The sequence below is a fragment of the Asparagus officinalis genome, chromosome 4 (assembly GCF_001876935.1).
Source record: "Asparagus officinalis chromosome 4, Aspof.V1, whole genome shotgun sequence".
NCBI classification, from domain to species: Eukaryota; Viridiplantae; Streptophyta; class Magnoliopsida; order Asparagales; family Asparagaceae; genus Asparagus; species Asparagus officinalis.
The window spans coordinates 131,798,423-131,811,397 of record NC_033797.1 but is presented as its reverse complement, the minus strand read 5'-3'; the positions used below and the strand labels follow the sequence as shown (position 1 = coordinate 131,811,397).

The following is a 12,975-nucleotide window of genomic DNA, read 5'->3' as shown; positions in this document are numbered from 1 at the left end:
ATGAATGCGAATACAATAAGCTCAAGTGTGTGTGTGTAACAATGAGATTAATCAAATCTAAACTCAATATAAAACTAGCTTTAATAAGATGATAATCAAACAAATAAATATAAAGCTAGAAAAGAGTTTAGAAAACTTCTCAATAGATGACAAGAGATGGAGGGAGAATAGTTGATTGCTCAAACTCTAATAGATGATCTCCTCAAGCTCTTGTGGAATTTTCTTCACAAACAAACTCTTGAAACAAACTTAAAAACCCTTCAACAAACTTGTAAAACTCTTTTTAAAACTCTCTTAAACATCCATAAGAAACAATAAAAGTTGAGGGCTTTTTATAGCCTCTTAAACCAGCCACAAACCCCCAAAAACCGAAAATATCAAAAACTAGCCGTTACTAGCCGTTATAGGCTGAAAAGACCAAAATACCCCAAAATCCAGCATTCTGGAAATTTACGTATCTAGCTTTGTAAAATAAATTAAAAATAGTAAATCAGCTCCAAAAATTATGAAATTTTTTGGGAAGGTTCTAGACATGTATAATGACATGTTAGAGAAATAATTTCTGAAAAATCATTTTCCAGTTGAGAGAAATAAATATTTTAACACAGATATACAGTTTCTGAAAATCTGCTGACATACACGATTTTGTAAAATCAATTGGGCACAGTAAATCAACACCAAAAATAGTAAAATTTTGAGAAAAGTTTATAAACATATAGATAAACATTTCAAGGAAAGAATTTCTTGAATATCACTTCCCATTTATAAAAACTCATCTGTTTTGTAAAACATGCACGAACATCGTAGGCTTCTCTCCACAATTCCGCCAACCTCCATTTGATATCGTCGTTGAAGCGCTATTCCATCCATCCTCTAACTACGTTGTTTGTCTATAATAAATAAGAAAACATAAATACTAGACAAACAACATTAATAATAAATTAATTGTTAAACATCATCAAAACAAGAAGGCCAACAACTTTGAAATGCGTCAGGCAGAGATATTGGAGAGGTGGATGTCTAAGGGTTCTTCCTAACTACCATATATTGTACTCGCATCGTATCCTCACTAGTTCTTTCTATTTATCAAATATTATTTTGTGATTAATTTTATGATTGTATTTGAAGTTAAACATTTCTCAATTGAATGAAAATGAACTACTTTATTGAAAATGAAATTAGCGTAGTACAACAACTTGAACACATTTTCTGAAATTACATTAGACATAAAGAAACTTAATCCTCGGCGATGGATCCCTTGAGCTGCCACAGATGCTCGATCAAATCATTTTTTAGTGATTTGTGTGTTTGCATGTTCCTAATCCGATGATGATTTTGGATGAACTCAGTTAGAGGCACCGTCTGCACATGAGAAGGTTCAACGACTGGTACCGAATCAGTAAAGTCGAAGTTGTTGTCCAATTGACAATCACGTTCATCTTCAACGATCATGTTATGCATTATGATACAAGCTGTCATGATATCTTTTAGCACACAAGGTTGCCAAAAACGTCATGGTCCACGAACAATCGCAAATCGAGCTTGCAACACGCCAAAAGCTCGCTCGACATCTTTTCTTGCGCTTTCTTGTTGTTGAGCAAAGTACTTATGCTTGTTTCCTCGAGGTGCTGGAATAGTCTTCACTAATGTGGACCACTCTGGGTAAATCCCATCGGCGAGATAGTATCCCATATTATACTCGTGGCCATTGACAGTATAGTTGCACGGTGAAGCTCTTCCCTCCGCAAGTTGTGCGAAAACCAGTGAACGATGTAGAACATTAAGGTCATTGTGAGACCCTGGCAGTCCAAAGAAAGCATGTCATATCCAAAGATCTTTGCTAGCTACGGCCTCCAAAATAATTGTAGGTTCATGAAAATGTCCAGTATACATACCTTGCCAGGCAGTTGGACAGTTCTTCCATGTCCAGTGCATGCAGTCGATGCTCCCAAGCATACCAGGAAAACCTCGTTGTGAACCTTCCTCGAGCAGGCGTGCAACGTCTTCATTAGTCGGTGAACGAAGGTATTCCTCTCCAAAGATGTTGATAATCGATCGAACAAACCTCTTCACGCTCTCAAGCGACGTACTTTTACCGATCCGAACGTAGTCATCAACGGAGTCAGCGGATGCTCCATATGCGAGCATCCACATAGCTGCAGTAATCTTTTGCAGACTAGATAGTCCTAACTGTCCAGCACCATTCCTCTTTTGGACGAAGTACTTGTCATGTTCGACAACTGCGTCGTGGATTCGAAGGAATAACGAACGCGACATTCTGAATCTTTGACGAAAATAATAAAGAGGATAGGTTGGTGCGTCAGCAAAGTAATCTTGGAACAACCGATTGTGGCCTTCCAGTCGGTTTCGATGGAGCACGATACGTCGTTTGTGTTGAACTGAAGTTGAACATTTCTCTTGTTCTTCTTCCTCAACGATAGCAGCTCCCATAAGAAAGAATGTCTTCATCATTTCATCATCGCTAGAACTAGATGAGCTAGACATTTTATTCTGGGAGATGATGGGTTGAGGAGAGAAGCCATCGAATTTTATAGGAATCAGCCGGTTGACGGTCAAAGTTTGCGATACCTCAAACTTCGTGCCCAACCTCGAAGACCGCAGGTTACCTCGAAGATCGTGTACGTTACCTCGAAAGCCGCGGGTTACCTCGAAGACCGTGTGCGCTCCCTCGAAGGCCGTATCCAACGGTTAGAAATAAAATACAAAATACAAGAGGTTTAAATATAATTGAAAGTAATGGGTAAAATATTAAAATAGAAGAGGGGTTTTTTTGATATTGTTGGAGCTCCTAACTAGGAGCTTGTTGGAGCTCCATAAAAGAAAGAGTGCCTCCCAAGGCTTAATTTTTTAATTTTTTTATTCTAAAATGCTTGAGAGCTCTTGAGAGCTTGCTGACTAAGACTCCCAACTGGGAGCTTGATGCACTTGCTCTAAGGTCACCTGAATGGTTTAGAGATTTTAATATAACCCCTTAGGTCTCGGATTCGATTTCCATATCAAAACATGAGGAGTGGATTTTTTTCAAACAGCTCTTAATAATAATCAAATCTAAGAAGTGAGATATTAGAGACAATTATAATCCTGTGTAATAAACAATTTTATATTCAATTAACGAAAGTTGTAACCTTGAGCCTCATCATCATACTCTAATAAGAGAACAGTTTTAACATCCGTTTCCTTGATTTTTGTTGGATAAAATAGAACTGAACCACAATGAAGTAGAACTTGTTGGATAAAATAGAACTGAACCACAATGAAGTAGAACTTGTTGGATAAAATAGAACTGAACCACAATGAAGTAAAACGGCAACATACCAAATGCTCTTACTTATACATCGATCAAATAGTCACCTTTGACATACAACATAGAGAAATAGCATGGACTTCAACTACATGCCAGCAATTTTACAACAGCCATTTACAAATGATGAAGGGGGTAACGAGTAATAATACTGGTCATGTTCGCATATTACAGACGAAAAACTTAAAAACGCCTATTATTCATCGGAATCAGTCATCTTCGACAACTGAAAAATGGCTCAATGCAGGAATTTCTCATAGCACATCCAAAACAAGAGGAGAGAATTTTCAGGGAGAGAGAGAACTCTAAAGGTCGTAGAGTAGGAAAATTTCTTCTATTTTTCCAGCACCTAAGCAAATAAAGAAATTGCTGCAATCCTATCGATAGTGTATTAATTGTCTCATTATTGTGAAAGAAAATGCCTCACACAATTGGAATTGGGATATCGTCACCAACTCCAGAAGTCCTCATTTGCACAGCTTTAACTGCAGCAACTCTCGCTGCATTGGCTGCTTTATTTGCTGCTGCCACTGCTTTATTCACCCTTTCATCCACACTCGGCACATTAAATGCTTTCTCTGCTGCTCTTCGTGCTTCCTGATGATACAATAGAGCCAGAGGTGAGTTTAGTGCTACTCCATAACTCTGAAATATTTAACTCAGATGGTGTTTCTTTTTTGCCCTCAACAAAGAGCGCAATTTAATATTTTCTCAGTTAAACTGGTTGAGGGTAATTCAGCGTCAAATCATTCCCACATGACATCTCAACCAAAGGGAGAAATCGTGTTCTCTAGAGCTTGAAGGGTATAAATGCTAATAAAATAGTTCCAAGGTTATAAGTGGATACACCCTCAAAGTATAGGTGTCTATATGCATTAAACCCATTTTAAAGGAAGTTTTTGGGTTTTTTTGCTATTAGTCACTTAAATCTTTCTATTTTGAACTTAGTCCCTCAAATAATTGAAATGCTATAAGTCCCCAATTCTTAACTTAGTTTAATTTAGTCCATCAAATCATTGGACTTGCAATTATCGTCCGCTGATTCTTATGAGTTGTTTCAAACTAATACCTCCAATTCCATCTCTACTCTGTTTGGAGAGACCAATTTAAACCAACTTATGAGAATTGGAAGATTTAACAGCAGCAACAATGATTTGAAGGATTGCTTTTGAAAAAAAATTCCCCTAGGTGGGAGGGTGTTCTTTTTTTTGGGTGTATGTGTGAGGGGAGGGGGGGGGGATTGAAGGATTTAAGGGGCTAATTTCAAGATATTAAAGACTAATATCCAAGAGACCCCTCAATTTGTTTATGTTATCACATGGAATTTTACTTGTGTTGGAAGTCAAAGTCTAGTTACCTGAACAGCATTGAGTACTTTGGAATGGTTCACAGCAATTGGAGACACAGGAAAAGTGTTTTGTGTGCTTAAAATATCAAGGATACCATTTTGCCAGTGACCAGCTTGGGTCTCTCCATTTCTAAATGTGTACATTCCCAAGCCTTGTCTTCTTCCCTCATGCCATGCTCCCTCATATCGATGCCCATTTGCAAAATGATAAACTCCAAAACCATGCATCTTGTCTGCAAAATATTCTCCAGCATAGGTGTCGCCATTCCTTCACACATCAACAAGTACAAAATTAGTTATCTCAGGTACTATTCAACAGTTTACTGCATAACTGTAAGGCAAAGACAACTGCTTGACACAGTTATACAATCATCACGAATTTACTTTGACAAAGAACATATAATTTTACCCAAAGGGGAAAAAAGATATCAAAATGTATTTCAGCTTATTCTGCTCATCAGCACCAGATGAAACGACCATATATACAAGTATAGCTAGCAAAATTAGTACAATATCGGAGGCCGTGTTGGACTCAAAAATGATCCAGGTTCATTGCTGAAACAGTAGGGAGAAAATCACAAATTAAACCAAGAGCGTGCAAGCGTGTATTAGATTCATTTCAGGTTTACTAAGTAATTGAGGTGGCTAGACCTAACACTTGTTTCTGCCTTAGCCAGGAGATTGACACTGCAATTTACAAACATATTGTAGAACCACAACAGCAGACATAAGCCGATAAACTGGAAAGCTACTACAGCATTAGATCTATTTTGATGATTGGACACACATGAGAAGATTAGCAAATTGGGAGTTGTCTGCAGCATGCAGGCTTTAATGACTCCCAAAGAAAGGTTTTGAGAAATGAACTGAGCAGAAAACCAGTGGAGCATAAGTTATGAAAAATGAATACAAGTCCTAGATGCTATATGATTATGGAAATCAAATCAGGAACCAGGTATTTAAATTTTGATGACCCATCAATTGCAATGCCAAGATATTGAATGGACCTAGGCAGGCGTTTAGTGTCCCACGCTACCCTGGGCACTCCTAGGAACTAGGCGGGCAGCCTATGTACCGCTTAGGCCTGGGCGGACGCCAAGACCACTTTCTAAAGCATTGTGCATCATCCATTTGGCATTCGCATTACCACAAAAAAAAACATGTTTATCACGCTTAAGCACTGAAATTCTGACATACAGATACATCTAAATATGCACAAGTTGTACATAAATTAGTCAATACATAATAAACCATTCTGATCTTTTGCCCATTCAACAACCGCAATAAGCAGCAACTGTAGAATCCTCAGACCCACAGAAGTATATAAATAGTGAACTTTTAGCATGTGGAATAAACCTTGCACATACCAAAAATAACATGTTCATCATGCTTAAGCACTTAAATTCTGATATACAGATACAACTAAATATACACAAGTTGTACATAATTTGGCCAACACATAATAAACCATTCTGATCTTTCTCCCATGCAACGTCTGCAATAAGCAATAACTGTAGAATCTCATACCCACAGAAGTATATAAATAGTGAACTTTTCTCGCATGTGGAATAAACCTCGAACATAGCCAAAAACATGAATAAATTATAAGAAACTCCCAATATCCACAAATGTGAATTATTTCACTCGCTGTTTCTTAAGCAAATAATGACACTCTTAAAAACAGCATGTTTATATAATCTCGATGGTAATTTTGGTAAAATATAGACAACTGGATTTAGACAGTGAGACAGACATGAGATGGTTAATTGCATTACAGAGAACAAAAGTTGGCATTATAGAGAAATAAAACATGTTACAAACTTCTTATTCAAGGAACTTTTGAATGTTCCGTCAGCGTAGTTGATATGAAGTCAGGTTGCCTGAGATCTCCGAATACCCTAAAGGGCCTTAGCAAATGACAAAGATATAACTTCATGCAGATCAACATCCAAACATGAAAAGGAAGGGAGTTCCTAACGTCGGTAAGGCTTGCTATTAATGCTCAGGAAATAACAGCTTGTTTAGATGCTACCGTTAGTACTAGTCGCCTTCCTTTGTCATTATCCTAGAGAGCAAGATAAAACAGCTTGTTTAGATGCTACCGTTAGTACTAGTCGCCTTCCTTTGTCATTATCCTAGAGAGCAAGATAAGTTCATTGTCCAATCTCCAAAAAACTGATGCTTGGCCAATAGCACATCAAAAAATGAAGAAAGAGAAGAATTGAGAAAAGTATGTCCAGCTTCTTTCCCGTCGTTAATATAAACATAAAGTTTCTTCTTTTACTGCAGAAACAAACTCTGGTTATACATTTGGAACTTTTTGCAACGCCAATTTATGAGCATGGTAGTAGTAAATAGGCTTCACTTGGTACTAACCATAAAACTATGAAACTCAACCTCAAACCTCTACCAAAAATTTCATAGGAGGTAACTTCTTATCCTACTGCAGTTACAGAAAAACTATCATTTAAATGCATTTTGTTGGCAAAAACTACAGAAACTTGTCACATGAGTCACTTGGTACTAACCATAAGACTCCTAAAGCTCTAACTCAAACCTCTACCAAAAATTTTGTGCGATTTAACATCATATCCAGCTGCCTCCAAGTTACAGAAAAACCATAACTTAAATGCATTTTGTGACAAAAACTACAGAAACTTAACATATCAATCTTGTGCTTGTTACCAAAAAGCGATTGCTTAAATGCAATTTTTTGGCCAAAAAACTGCAGAAACTTTCTCATGTTACTTAATATATGCAATCACTTCAACTGGACGAGGAGTTATTACGCAACAGAAGTAAAAATTTTCACATAATAAAGATGTGAATTATGAATCAAATGCATTGAATCATATTAAAAAAATTAGAACTGTTGCAGTGTAAAAGTTCTAACCAAAAAAAATTATTTTTGTACAATCATTTCATATCAATGAGAATTTGCTGCCATAACCTCACCTCACTCATGCTCCTACATTACCTATTTGGTTTTTGTTGGTGAGATGACAGATACATGTTCTATACAGTAAAAGTCAATGAATTTTTAAAGTTAGAGTGTGTTTGGATACCATTGTGAGTTTGTTGTGGTGTTTTTCTAAAGAAACACCATGTCATTGTGTTTTCTTCCAAATTGTTTTGAAAACACAATTTTGAGTTACTTGATCAATACTAGTTCGACCATTTCCATACACATATATTATATTATAATAATATCATATATGTAATATAACATATATGTTATAATATATTTTATATTAACTAATATACTATATTAATTATATATTATAATATAGACTAGTATAAGATATATTATATTAATTAATATAATTATTTATTATATTATATTATGTTAATTATATTATTTTTAACAGTATAATATATTTTTTGTATATTATATATAACATATATTATATTATGTTACATCAATATACATCATACTTTAGTTTAATAATATAATATAATATAATAACTTGATTTTATTATACTTTAACACTTTTATTAAATGATACTAATTTAATATAAAATATACTAATATTATATGTTACATTGAATAAAATAGCAAATTATTTATTGTTTAATATTTTATATTTTTAACTATATTTTATAAATTACTATGATATTTAACTTTATTATAATAGTAGTTTTATTATATTATATTAATTTAATATTATATATAGTAATATAATATATTTTTAATATTATAAAATTAAAATATTATTTATATTAAATATATTATATTTTATTTAATATAATTTAGTATATTGTATTATTATTTATATAATATAATAATATATAATATATTGAGCATTATATTATTAACAAGTTATCATTTATAATATTATAGATTATATTTAGCTATTATATTAATATCCTACCCAAACTCAAAACACCATTTAAAACTCAAGACCTAAAAGGTGTTTTCAAATAAGTGTGGTGTTTATTGTTTTTGGGTGTTTTTATCATAAAAACACCATGGTTCCCAAACACATTGTGTTTTTATTTTGATAAAAACATCATGGAAATGGAGAAAACACCATGGTTCAAAAGTTGGCAACAACACATATCTTGAAAGTGGACGGTTGTGTATCACAAATCATAACATTCAGGCTTGCCGGATGTTGTCGATTATTTACCTAATCACAACATTAGCATATGGCACCGATGTATGACAAAAGTCATAATATTGCATACCAAAAAACCAAGTAAAATTTAGATTTTGATCTAATTGATAACCAGTGTGAAATGTTCAGATGGTCACAGTTGACGACAAGAATACAGAACACCTAGGCTAAAATACACGATGCATCTGCTTTGTTTTGCAGTATACAATCAAGTGGATGCACTTACAAAAACAGAAATGCATACCTTAAGAATTACTTGAGGAGAGACTTTTTGAATATCATAAGAATCATATCAAGCATTTTGGCTATTATGTATCAAAATTCAAATAAAATAAAAACCAAGAACAAGATTGAACCTAGGCCTTTGGTTTATCATCAGAACCGTCATTTTCTGGACCTATCTTCGATCCATAGGTAGACAGTATTTATCCTCAGTAGTTTAATCCTTTTGCATCGTGTCATTCACATCAGAACCGTCATTTTCTGGACCTATCTTCGATCCATAGGTAGACAATATTTATCCTCAGTAGTTTAATCCTTTTGCATCGTGTCATTCTCTTCGTTTGAAGTTTTCAGATAAGTACACAGACAAAGTTCTTAAAATAACATGCATACCTCAATTACCAGGACAGGGGAAAAGGATTATCTACTTTTTTTTTTTTGCATACTTGTGAGAATCAATGTCTGATTGCCTATCCCATATCGAGTAGAGTACTCAGCCACTATGGATATAGTTTATTTTTTATGCAAGAAAAGGAAGACCCTTGTACCTCGACCGCCACTTTAAAAAGTGTCTACCAAGGGCACCAAAAAGCATATCCACTCCCTAAATCCAATTAAGCAAAAGGCTAATTCAATAATTTATGCTCAAATTTTAGTCTATTATACTACTATATTATACTATATGTGTGTGAGTAAACGAGGCCAATATGTCCATCCACGGCCTTGGCTAAAGTGTCGTTGATATAACACACATCCATACTCCTACAACCTACATCATCAACATACCCAAATAATATCTAATGCTTTGGATGTGTGTCACGTCAACAACACTCCAGCCAAGATAGTAGACAAACATAACAATCCCTGTTTAATCTGAGGATATTGGATATGAGTTGCCACCTCACTTGGTAAAATAAGCTACCAAGAGACTTTTGAGGTCCACCGCTCTAATGTGGCTAGGTCGTTGACCCTAACCAATAGTCGCTTGCTTAATTTTAGCAAAATAACTTGACATTCCATACCCATTATATATACAAGCTTCAATATGCCTACAACATAACCAATGTAATTATGCCCACTTACTAAAATGCATGTTACACAATAAAATTTGATGATCCACTCCATTCAACTTGATCTACATATCTTAAAAGGTCTATGAAACAAAAATCAGCTCTATTGAGCATATATCATCCATGCATTCAATGGCACAAAGATTAACAGTTTTCTGACAATAAAATCAAAAAGGAATTTTTGATGCACGACTTTGACTCTTCTAATCGATGATTTTCGTTCATTGTGATCTATATATCCCAGAACATCCATTGATGAAAAATCTTGCAGTTTCAAATTTTCTAATCCACATCTCACGTCTCTTTCGTTGTATTATTGTAAAACTGTTATTTTACAGGCACTTGATGCATTGGTTATTAGCACTTAGTATGCTTAGTTTTTGTTTGGAGACGCTTAAGACATGAAGATCAAAGTTAACGGAGAGGGTAGTTCAAAATGATAGCATATCACATTGTTTCCAGGTGGGCTAACCAAGCTACTTATACCCACACACAGATACATGAACATGTACATGTATACGTATGTATATACGTGTACGTATATGTATATGTATGTAGTATGCATACACCATATTAGCTATGGTCGGATGAATACATCAACCTATACCATCTAATTTATAAACCCTAAACATAAGATCAAATGCATGCCCCTTCTCTCAGCTCATCACTTTACAAGTTCACAGATCCACCATAAACACCAAGCAAACACCACTACGTCATCAACAAGAAACATTATGGGGCTGAACATACAGTTCTCTTTTCAGTTCTTTATTATTATTTTTTACTTTTCTTAGGTTGATTTTCCATTCTATGAATTAACCTAGATTTTTCTTTTTTGTTTTTCCTTTTACTTGTAATTTCATGTAGTTACTTGTCTATACTTGTCAATTATTTGCTTTACATTGTTTACACATTACCAATCATTTACTCCAATTTTCAGTTAGTTAATCATTTTGTTCTTGATATTAGAAGGGTTTATCCATCAGAAGATTTTTTAAAAACTGAAGCAAGTTTTATTATGTTTATACAGATCCATGATTTAACATGCATATTGCTTCTATAATTTAGAAAGCATTTTTGATTAATTATGGTTCACAAGAACATACAATAATAAATCTCGGCGTTAATTTGGAATAAAAAAATAGATACTTGTCAATTATCATTCATAGGTGGGGGAGGGAGTTCTTTATCAAAATTTGATAGTAAGGGTGATTTATCTATCAATTTTTCACTGTCACCTCCAAAAATTTGAGTATATACTTGTAAAAAGAAGAAATAAAGTGACTCAGTCTGAAGAGCAGTGAGTAATTAAGCGCCCCTCTTAAGTCATTTCGTAATTTCAAAGGACTGCTTGGTACAGCACCATATCCTCTGTGCGGCTATTGCACTTTAATTGATAGAAAATAGTTTGGAAACTTCTGAAGATTATTACTCTATAGCAACAAACTAGGATCACATAACCTTACAGGTTTCTAACTTCAACTTAGATTAGAGATGATGCATATCAAGTACAGTTGTTATAAGGTTTCTTTTACATAATTAGTTCAAAAAACAACCTATCACACATATCAACGTCAAATACACCAACAAAATAAAAATTCCATCTGAGGTTGAGAAACTACCAAAGGGCATGAAAGTTACCCTGTCCTTCCTTCTAGGAATGTAGAGAACCAGACTTCCGACTTATCTAGGAAGTAGGAACCACAACCTGCCCCTTTAATAAGGAACAAAGAATTACAAGTCCAGTACACGTTTAACTTTTCTTTCACCATTGAAGATACAAGTACATGTTTGATTTAAAGAAAAAGTTGGGGGGAAAGGGTCAATTCCAAATACTTGCATGTCTTTGTCAATGAATATCTAAAATGAAACCTTCATAGTATGCACTGTCCCATTAGTTCACTTTGACCCTAGTACAGATATAGCTATTACTATGGCTCTAACTGTAAACACATAATTGAAGGATTTTCGGACAAAAAAAAGTTGTGTATCCTGAGCATTCAAAATCCCTTGAAGAAACTCTGAATCAGGTTGACCAACCTCCCAAACGTACATTTCTACTTTTTTGACAGTTTTGAGGCAAATTTTTTGTCCAAGTGTCCCAAACTCTACATCAGTTTCCAAATTGCAACTTGAAGTAGCACAAACTAAATATAATAACTAGACCAATTTTGAAACAATAACTCAAAGATTTCAATCTTTAACCTGAAATGGTAATGCCCAAGCCCATGCTTGACTCCCCATTTGAACTCTCCAACATACCGGCTCCCATCCTCGCATGTATGCACACCACACCCATGGCTCTGCCCGTTACTCCACCCACCGGCATACACATCCCCTGTATAAAACCGGTAAATCCCGTACCCATGTCTCAACCCCCTCCTATACTGGCCTCGATACCGACTCCCCCTCGCCCAAGTCTCAACCCCATACCCATCATACTTCTCATCAACCCAGTCTCCTTCATACCTCCCGCTCATATAGTAATAGTACACCCCGCTCCCCGAGCACTTCCCTTTATGAAACTCCCCCTCATACACATCCCCATTGTTATAAACTTGCACCCAAGAGCCTGAACTCGGTCTCTTATCCGATTTCGGCTTCTCCGCTGATCCAATGGACCAAAACACAGGCTTTTTGCCGGCCCCGCGGTGGTAACGAGGGAGGAGGAATGTGGAGGAGCGAGAGAGGAGGAGGCGGAGGGAGCGGCACGAGACGACATTGAGCGAGAGGGCAAGGACGAGGAGGAGGGCCGAGGAGAGGGAGAGGGCAGCGAGGAAATGGAAAAGGTAAGAGCTTGAGCTCGAGCTCGAGCTCGAGCTCGAGAGGAAGAGGTAGAGGGAGGGGAATGAGAGGAGGAGGAGGAGGCGGACGCGGAGGTGGAGCCGCCGGAGG

General features: G+C 35.6%; 2 protein-coding genes across 2 annotated transcripts in view; both read right to left on the bottom strand.

Moving 5' to 3' along the window:
* LOC109839317 lies at window positions 1,513-2,505 on the bottom strand. Its single transcript, XM_020407746.1, has 2 exons — window positions 1,896-2,505; window positions 1,513-1,799 (listed from the first exon to the last, which is right to left on the bottom strand). Exons 1-2 carry the CDS (start codon window positions 2,503-2,505, stop codon window positions 1,513-1,515), a joined length of 897 nt encoding a protein of 298 aa, XP_020263335.1.
* Window positions 3,316-12,975, bottom strand: part of LOC109839316 (junctophilin-1-like) — a 12,552-nt gene continuing 2,892 nt past the window's right edge. The window contains exons 2-4 of the mRNA XM_020407745.1: window positions 12,286-12,973; window positions 4,680-4,938; window positions 3,316-3,919 (exon numbers count right to left, since the gene is read on the bottom strand). Of these exons, the coding sequence (XP_020263334.1) occupies window positions 3,746-3,919; window positions 4,680-4,938; window positions 12,286-12,973 (1,121 nt within the window). The 3' untranslated portion in view covers window positions 3,316-3,745. The remainder of the gene's footprint in view (window positions 3,920-4,679; window positions 4,939-12,285; window positions 12,974-12,975) is intronic.